This window comes from Microtus ochrogaster, chromosome 4, assembly GCF_000317375.1.
Source record: "Microtus ochrogaster isolate Prairie Vole_2 chromosome 4, MicOch1.0, whole genome shotgun sequence".
NCBI classification, from domain to species: Eukaryota; Metazoa; Chordata; class Mammalia; order Rodentia; family Cricetidae; genus Microtus; species Microtus ochrogaster.
Window position 1 is genome coordinate 73,053,458 of NC_022011.1, and position 9,934 is coordinate 73,063,391.

The 9,934-nt window shown below is 36.0% G+C and overlaps 1 protein-coding gene across 1 annotated transcript in view; it reads left to right on the forward strand.

Annotated features, from left to right (window-relative positions):
• The window catches only part of Psmd14 (proteasome 26S subunit, non-ATPase 14), an 87,103-nt gene that overhangs the window by 7,300 nt on the left and 69,869 nt on the right, over positions 1-9,934 (forward strand). The window contains exons 2-3 of the mRNA XM_005346459.3: positions 2,115-2,253; positions 4,361-4,412. Of these exons, the coding sequence (XP_005346516.1) occupies positions 4,365-4,412 (48 nt within the window). The 5' untranslated portion in view covers positions 2,115-2,253; positions 4,361-4,364. The remainder of the gene's footprint in view (positions 1-2,114; positions 2,254-4,360; positions 4,413-9,934) is intronic.

Genomic DNA, 9,934 nt, shown 5'->3' on the forward strand with positions numbered 1-9,934 from the left:
CTATGAGGCCAAGCAGTTTCTTTATTACTTAACCAATGACGTTCCTCCATCATTTCCCCTTTTTCTGTTTAAGCAAAAAGGAAAGGCTTTAACTTTAACATAGCAAAATTACATATAACAAAACAGTTATCAAGTAAAAATTACAATAATCTTTATCATAACTAAGGAAAACTATAACTATAACTAACTATTCTTCAACTCCATCAAAGACTCCAGAAAGATACAATATTACCTAAGCAAACAAGAAATAAGCAACTTCCAAACGTGTTTTCAGGTTCAGCCAGGTAGTAAAATGTGTCGTTGCTTTGTTTCTTTTAATAGCCAAGTAGTATTTCATGCATTCTATTGTATATCTATATGATAGAATTTGTTTATTCACTGTGTGATAGGCATATGGACTACTGCCACATTTTGGGTATCATGAATAGTAATGCTATACATATGAATGAATGTACGTGTCTTATTTTAAAGATATGTTTTAAATTTTTGTGGCATATATCTAGGAATAGAATTGGTGAGCTGTATGGTAAATAATTCTGTATTTAAATTTTTGAACAACTGCCACATTGTTTACAGAACTCCTTGGTTTTTAAGTTTGAAAAAATTTACTTACGATAGTGTTATCTCAAAATTCATAACTTCAGATTTTGTTTATAGCAGTGCTTTTCAATTGTGAGTGATTTTGCCCTACTGAGGGACATTTAACAGTGTTTGGAGACTTTTTTATTGTCAATGTGTTAGTCATTTCTGCTAACATATAATGTGTATGGGTCAAGGATATTTCTAACACTCTGTAATACATTAGACAGCCCCCACGGCAAAATTCAAGGTTCTGGATGTTATTAGTACCAAAGTTAATACTCTGATTTTTGACTGAATTTTACTGTGAGCAGAGACAAGAGTGCCTGCTGCTTTGCATTCACTTGGGATCTGCAAAAAGAATGAAACTTTTGCCAGGCAGTGGTGGCGCACACATTTAATTCATTCCAGCACTTGGGAGGCAGAGGCAGGCAGATCTCTGTGAGGTCAAGGCCAGCCTGGTCTACAGAGTTAGTTCCAGAACAGCCAGTACTGTTAGAGAGAGAAACCTGGTTTTGGAAAACGAACCAACCAAACAAACAAACAAAAACAAAAAAGAATGAAACATTTCTCTCTCAGTGTGTATCCCTTTGTGATTGTGGGTGGAAAATGTAAACTTGTAAATTTTGAAGTGTGTTCAGAGAGGGAAGTAAAGACATATTTATTGTTTCTGGCCTTTTGTTTTCTTGTGGTTTTTGACAGGGTCTTATTGTGGAACTTGGACTGGTTTCAAACTCAGGGTCTTCTGCATATTTTTGAAAACAAAATCAATGCTTTTGTCAACATAGTAGGAATTAAAGGATGATATTGTTGCTATAATTTATTTCCCTCTGCAATTTATACAGTTCTTAATGCTTTACATTTTTTTATTTTTATCATAGTTGTGAATAATTAACGGATGAACTAATTGCAAGAATTGTGGAGGTCGTTTTCAAGATAAATAATACTAATAGAGTCTTTTATGTACAAGTTTTGAAATTTGTATTGAACCTCTATGCAGATTATATAATAAGGTGATTCTTATTCTTTTTAAAACTATAAGTAAATATTATTTTTTGAGAGACCTCTAGGAATACTGAGAGCTATAAAATACCAGTCCTCAGAGTCAGTGGCAAAAGTAGAATACATACACACAATGTAACAGTTATCTCATAAGGTGATTCTTATTCTTTTTAAAACTATAAGTAAATATTATTTTTTGAGAGACCTCTAGGAATACTGAGAGCTATAAAATACCAGTCCTCAGAGTCAGTGGCAAAAGTAGAATACATACACACATTGTAACAGTGATCTCTATGCCCAGCAACTGCATGGGTGGTAAATATATCCATGCTCTCTAGAAATAACAGTTGAAAATCAGTGTTAGAGCTGTGATGTACGAGTGTTTGTCTAGCATGGGTGAGGTCCTGTCCAGTCCCTAGCACTGGGGGGATATTGACTTCTATTTCATTTGCAGAACTTTGCTTATTTTAAAGATTCTTTTAGGGGAGATAAAAAATAGCCTCAGTTCTCAATTCAGTACCTTTCTTTTTTAGGGGAGAGAGAGAGAGAGAAAAAAAAACTACCTGTGAAAAATTATACCTGCCAAAATTAGCAAGAATTGGAGTTAATAAGGAACTTGCCAAATTCAACAAATTGAAGCCCAACACTGTAAGAGTGATAGTCACTGAACAGGTAAGGTTTAAGAGTGTATTTTACCTTGAACTGTTGTTTTAGGATCTGATAGATGCTATGTAAATGTATTATCTTTAACAGAAATCAAATTATGAATATGTGTGATAACCAGATTTTAGGAAGTTGTATGATTTAGAATATTTATCAATATATTTCATTTCCAAATGTTAGTATTTTTGTAAAATGTGTTCATCTTAAGTGTTTTAATTTGTTAAATATCTTTTCTTGTTTGCTGAGACATCTAGTTTTGTGAAAAACACAAATTTGACCTGCCAGATTTTTCTTTCCCTCTGCTCCCCACATCGCTCATGTATATTCACAGCATCTGGAGTCTGTGTAATATCATTAGAAACAGCACAGCGAAAGTAGATAAACTAACACAGCTGGGAATCGACTTTGGCCTAGAGTGAATCTATGTGTATGTACTCTGAAATGTATGTTGCCACCCCCATTGGTTCTTTAGCTTTGTGAGATTGAAGTGGTCCAAAAAATTTTTTTCTTTAGAATTACATTGTAGAGAAAATATCCTTAATATTTTAAGATACACAAGATTGTTTAAAAGGAATTGTACTGAATCACTATTTGAGTTGAGGAACTTGATAGAGATGATATTTGTAATTATAATTAGGCAGATAAGTATGGTTGTGAAGATTAGATTTTGCCTGAAATACCAAATTTTCTTGCCTTTTCATTTATACAGATGAATTTATCTGTTGTGAATCTCACAGACATGTGTGAAAGAAAAAGTCAGACAAAAAAAATCTGCGGTTCTGTTTTTATACCATTTTAAAGTAGCAGAACTGTTCTGTACCGTTAGCAGCCAGAATCCCATTTGCCTGGAGTCGTAGAGACTGGGATGGGGCTACTGAGGCATTTCATGTGGCTTTTTAATGTAGGTGATGGTTTCATCAGCCAGTGTCCCGGCTTTGTCGTTTGTGTGCCTTTCTGTGTGCAGACTTGACCAAGTTTGTGATGTTGTGATTGTTAAATATTAGCAGGTCTGAGTTGTTACCAACTGGTTCAACAAACATAATTGGGCAGAATTGTGATGATTTAAGTATGTTGTTGGGGTTTAGTTTGCAGTAGTTCTAATTGATAGAGCTTGAACAAAAACTAATCTCTTAACACTTAGTTTATATTATAATTTGTGATAATCTAAGTATGCACTTAGTAAGAAGATGAATATAAGGCACAGTCGTAGTTTTTAAGTAAAAATACAGTTGCTTTGTTTTCATTTTTGGACTTAGTTACCCTCCTATCCTTGAATAATTTGGTTCTTTATTCTGTCTCCAAGGCCATGTAAGTACAACTACCATGTCTTTCCTCTTTCTTTTGTCAGCTTCTTGTGCTTTTGAGTATTTTCTTTAGTTATTCCAGATGCTGAAGATAAACTCATATCTCAAAGTTGTAATAATTAACTCAGAAATTGGGATTGAGAATAGCAGCCATGAAGGAATGTGTATCTCTACATCTGAAATAAGTGTATCTGCGTGGGTTCTAGAACACTATCTTAACGCATTTAATGTTTACTCCCTAGTATTTTCTTTTAATATAATGAGTTCACTTTTAAAAAGCCTTTGATGCTAATTCAGAGATCCATACTCTACTCACAGTGTCTTTCACATGTAGTTTGATGATAACTGACAAGCTGTAAGTTAATTAGCGCAGCACTTACTAATGAGGATGTTAAAATTTAATTTAAAAGTGTAGATTTTTATTTGTACACTCCAAACAAATTGAAGGAAATTCAATCATACATATGATAAGTATTCCAGGCACTTCCCCCCATCCAGGTACTTTATTAGATAACAATAAGAAAATATAATTAACTTAAGGATAGCAAAGTTTTGAAAGTATGCTAAGATTGCTTGTCTTTAAAACTGGGGATAACCCAAAACCAAAGCAGTGAAATAAGGTCTGTTAATTAGCATGGAAGACAGCTTCTTGAATTAATATGTGGTGTTAATTAACAGGAAGTCTGATGTTGTGTTGTAATTACCACCAATATTTTTGACATACTGAGTGACTGAAGGTGAATTATATAGATAGCAATTGAGTAAACACTTTTTTTGCTTAGGAACGTTTTCCTTTGTTTCTGTTTTTCTAGAAATATGGACAGACTTCTTAGACTTGGAGGAGGTATGCCTGGACTGGGCCAGGTTAGTATGCAAGACTGTTTCTTAAGTATGTAAGCAACAAGCCTTTATGTACTTGTCCAACAGAGCACCTTGACTGAATCGCAGCACCAAGTAGCACTTGAAACATTTTTATAGTTTTCTCCTGGTAATGTGAATTTTGTTCTTGTTCAGTTGTTTGGTTTAAAATGTTGGGATATGTGAGCTTATAAAGTTGTCTTTTCAAAAAATGAAAGCTTAAAACATGTTATTTTTAAGTTTATAACACAAATTTTTTAATGTTACACGTGAAAATATAGCATGGCGTACTTTTTAGTGGATCAGAAAATGAATCCATTGACTCAGTCTGTAGTCTTAACTTTAGACTTAGCTTTAGTAATTATATAACATGGGTGAACTGATAATAGCTACTTTTTACCATTAGTGTTTCCTTTGATGTTTTTATGCTTTCTTTTATACTGTTAATTAAAATTAAATGCTCTTTCAGTTGTTTTTGTATCGTTTATTTTGTTGAGGATACTGGGTGGCTGGTTTCTGGAAGGGTCTCTGTCTAAAGAGGTATTTTCTTTCGTTGCATCAAGGCTCAAAGCCCAGGCCTCACGTGTGCTCAGCAAGTGCTCTGCCTCTGCTCACCGCCCAGCACTTTCCCTCTAGGTTCTGATTATATTTCTCGTTATCTGTTCCCTTAATTAACGAAAGGTTATTAGATATCATTTTCTTTCGCAACTTTAGTCTCTTAGTTCCCAGTTTTCTCTCATTTCTATATTACTATTAGTATGTTGTCTTCTTTCATTCAAATAAAGAAGAAGAAACACAGTTTTGAGACTTAATAAATGATTTGTGTGTGTGTTTTAAAAGCACCTTACATAATCTTGATTAGGCCTGTCATGGTTTGTTATCGATAAATACTTTTAAAAAGTGCCATTTTTTGTGATTCTCTTATTGTATGCTGAAGCAGACTAAAATTTCATTTGTTTTTGTTAGTTTTGATTTTTTTTTTTTTTTTTTTTGGTTTTTTCGAGACAGGGTTTCTCTGTGGTTTTGGAGCCTGTCCTGGAACTAGCTCTTGTAGACCAGGCTGGTCTCGAACTCACAGAGATCCGCCTGCCTCTGCCTCCCGAGTGCTGGGATTAAAGGCGTGCGCCACCACCGCCCGGCTTAGTTTTGAATATTTTTTATACTTTATTGTTAGCCAGTTTCATTATGAGACTTCGTTTTCTTTATCTATGTAAATTCACTCTCTGTCATGGAGATACTACAAATTTATGTGCAAATTATAAGACATTGCCTTAGCAGAATTCTTAACTGAAGTTGAGTCATATCTGGATACCAAAATAACTTTCCTTAATTATTAGATATGTTATTTATTCATATTATAAATCTACTCTGAAAATTGCTGTACATGAAATAATGGCCACAGATTGAGTTAATATTGTTTCACTGTCATCTCTGTAAACCTTTGTAGAATGTGGGAAACTCAGTCAGTGTTTGCTCTCTTTTGTTTCTGATTTTATTAGCTAACCTCAGGGTCCTTAGTTTGTAAATTCGTTGGAACTTCAATATGTCTTACTTAGCAACCTACTATTTCATGTATTTCCTCTCTCTGGTTAGGGGGCAGGCTCTCAGAAGAATAATGTGGAGGAATTCTTGTGGTATCTCTTTTTTTTCAAATACTAGGTGATCTATTTTTTTCTCTCTTAAATTTTATTTTACTCTTGTTTACTTCCTCTTGGGAATGTTGCAGAACAGTTCAAAGTAAAACCAGGAGTTACCATCAGATTACAAGTTCTGGGCTTTTTTTCCTTAACCATATTGCCATGACTTTAGAGGCTGGCTGCAGTGCAGATGTTTCCAAGTTTGACCCACTAACTGTGGATTTATAGTCCTCTGGACCCTCTCAGCTTTGATAATTTCTACTGTTCTTATTAGAGTTTTGTTGTCAAGGGTACAGATAAAGAAAATAAGACAACAAAATGCAGGACTTCTGTGTCTTATGTAATCAGCATGTGTTACTGCTCCACATGCTTCAATGGGCCCAAAGTAAAGTAGTTTTTGAAATCTCAGTATCTGTGTTGGTTGATTAAGCCATTGACCAAAACTGAGCCTAATCTTCAGCTCCTTTCTCTTCATCAAAATGGGTCACCCTTAGTGTTCTAGTTAGGGTTTCCATTGCTGTGGAGAGAAACGGCGCCTATGGCAACTCCTCACTTACAGTCAGAGATTTAGTCCATTATCGTCATGGCAGCAAGCAAGGCAGAGTGTGCAGGCAGATATTGTGCTGGAAAGAGCTAAGAGTTCTTACATCTTGCTCCAGCAGGCAATAGGAAGTGATCTTTCTCACTGGATGTAGCTTGAGCATATATGAGACCTCAAAGCCTCCACAGTGATACATTTTCTCCAACAAGACCACACCTACTCTATAAAGCCACACCTTCAAAGAGTGCCTCTCCCTTTTGGGGGCCATTTTCTTTCAAAACACCATAGGCTCTTAAAGTCTTTCTGACTCCCTGTCTACATAACTCCCTGACCCCTGAGGGAGGGATTTGATGAAAACATCCCATTTAGGAGTAAGTACTCCAAAACCTCCTTCTCTTTCTGTGTTAATTCCCATCTACTGCAAGAAGCTTTTCTGGTGTGGGTTGAGTAGTGCATAGATTTATGTATGTAGCAATATGTCACTAGGAGTCATTTTATTGCTATTTTCCTTTCATATAGGCTTATGACCTATATCTAGTCTCAGGTTCTTGAATCAGGTTTGACTCAGGTTAGTTATGAAATCTGTCTCATGATCTGTTTTAAGTCCAAGCAATAAGTGGTTGGTTATTTCTGTACATTTGTGCCACTATTGCACCAGTATTTCCTGCAGGACGGTCATTGTTGTAGAATACAGAGTTGGTACCTGGATGATATTGATGATTCTCTATGTCTTTCAGTAGTATATAGACTCCTAGTACCATGAATGCTAGTCAGTGGGGGTGAAGCTTCTGGTTAGGCACCAAGCTCTCTTTCTTTAATTGTGTAAGTATTGTCTGCAGTAGGACCTTATCTTCAGATTGCAGAGAGCAACCAATAGACTTGACAGTAGCTTGTGATGTTTGGGGGTTTCCATGACCCGCTGAGTTTTACTCAGTTGCATACAGTGTCTTGGTGGGACATTATTGCCTTTATCATTTGGTGACTCCATTTAGATTTTTCTCATATATGTGTATATGAGTAAGCTTCTACAGTAATAGGTGTTTCAGATGGCCTTTAGTATTAATTGTCCCTCCCCAATATCTCATGAGTTTCTCAGATTCTCCTCCCTGTTTAATTCTCCTGTTCTAGTTTTCCCTTTGTCTTGGCATAACAATCTACTAGTCCTTTATATATAACCTCTGTGGTTATTAGGACTGTAATACAAATGTTGAAAGTTAGCATCCACATATAAGAAAAAACCTTCAATATTTGTCCTTTTGGGTCTGGGTTACCTCACTCAGGATGATTGTGTCTACCTGCAACCATTTACGTGCAACTTTTGTAATTCATTTTCATTATCTGTTCATTAGTTGCTGAATGTCTATGCTGCTTCCAATTTGTGGTTATTATGAATAGAGCAGCAGCGAACATGGATGAGCAAGTGTCTCTGTGATAGCATATAGAGTCCTTTGGGCATATGCCCAAAGGGTATAGCTGGATCTTAAGGTATATTGATTCGCAGCTTCCTGAGGAGCTACCACACTGACTTCCATATTAGCTGTACAAGTTTGCACTCCCACCAGCAATGAGTAAGTGTTCCCCTTTCCCTGCGGTCTCACCACCATGTACTGTCAGTTATTTTATTGATTTTGGCCGTTCTAACTGGAGTTAGATGAAATCTCAAAGTAGTTTTAATTTGCATTTCCCTGATGGCTGAAGAAGTCGAGAATTTTAAAAAGTGTTTCTCAGTCATCTGTGTTTCATCATATGAGAATTTTCTGTTCTCTATTCTATTTTTAACGGAGTTATTTGTTTTCTTGATATTCATTTTCCTTTATGTATTCTAGATGCTCACCCTTTTTCAGATATAGAATTGATGAAGATCTTTTCTCATTCTGTAGGCTACTGCTTTGCCTGAATGTTGGTGTCCTTTGCTATAAAGAAGCTTCTCAGCTTCATGAAGTCCCATTTATTAGTTATTGTTCTTAGTGCCTGAGCTGTTAGTTTCTTTCCTCTGGTAGTGAGTTCAATACTATTTCTCACATTCTGTTCTAAACATAATCAGCTTCAGGAATATTGTTGTTATATTGAGGTCCTTGATCTATTTGGAGTTTTTTGCAGGGTGAGAGATATAGATTATTTTCTTTCTTCTGCATAAACCAGTTTGACTCACACCATTTGTTGAAGGTGCTCTCCAGAAATAGACCCATGTGTTTTGAGAACTTGGTTTATAATATAAGTGGCATTACTGGTGAAGCGGAAGGCCTAGTCAGTAAATGCTGTTGAATTAAGTGGCTTTCAGTATTTGGGAAAATGAAAATTGTATCCCATCCTTACGTACGCACAAAATATTTATCAGATAGGTTGAATCATCTACGTAGGAAATCAAACTTTATAGTTTTGGACAGTATCCCTTTTGGGTGGCTATTGTCATTCCAAACCAAAGTAGACATTGTTAGGCATCGGGAATTGGAACATTTGCACCTTGACAAAGAACATGAAATGGTGTAGCTGTCATGGAAAACAGTGTGGTAAGTTTTTGGAAGATTAAAGATAGAATTTATTATGATACAGCAGTCCTATTTCTGAGTGTAGGACCAAAGAATTGACAGCAAGACTACAACATATTTGAATATCAGTATTTAAAGCAAACATAAATAGCAACCAAAAGATGGAAACAACCCAAATGTCCTTTAACAGTTGAATGGGTAAATGGGGTGTGGCATATATTCATTTGTACCATGGAATCTAATTCAGCCTGAAAGGAATGAACTTCTGCCATATGCTATAAGGTTAGTATACTTAGAACTGGCCTGGAACTTCTTGTTATGTAGACCAGTTGTGCCTCAGATTTATGTAAATCCACCTTCCTCTGCCTTCTGAGCACTGGGATCAAAGATGTGTGCCCCATGGCTGCTAAACACATTTTAAATGAAGAAAGGCCAGACCTAAAAGGCCATTTTGTTTTTAAAGAAAGTTTTGTATCCTTACACTGTTAGGATAGAGCAGCACAACTTCAAAGATTACAGGTTGACTGCTCCAGGATAGTATTCCTGATTTACTTACTTACTTTCTTTCTTATTTTTAAGGCAGGGTTTCTCTATGTATCATTGATTGTCCTGGAACTTAATATAGACCAGGGAGGCCTGCTTCCTGTGTGCTGTGACTAAAAGTGTGCGCCACCAGAACTAGAGTCGGCCTTAGTACTCATTCTTTTTGGGAAAGACAGACTTTTTTTTTTTAATTTATTTATTTATTGAGGATTTCTGCCTTCTCCTCGCCACCACCTCCCATTTCCCTCCCCCTCCCCCGATCAAGTCCCTCTCCCTCATCAGCTTGAAGAGCAATCAGGGTTCCCTGACCTGTGGGAA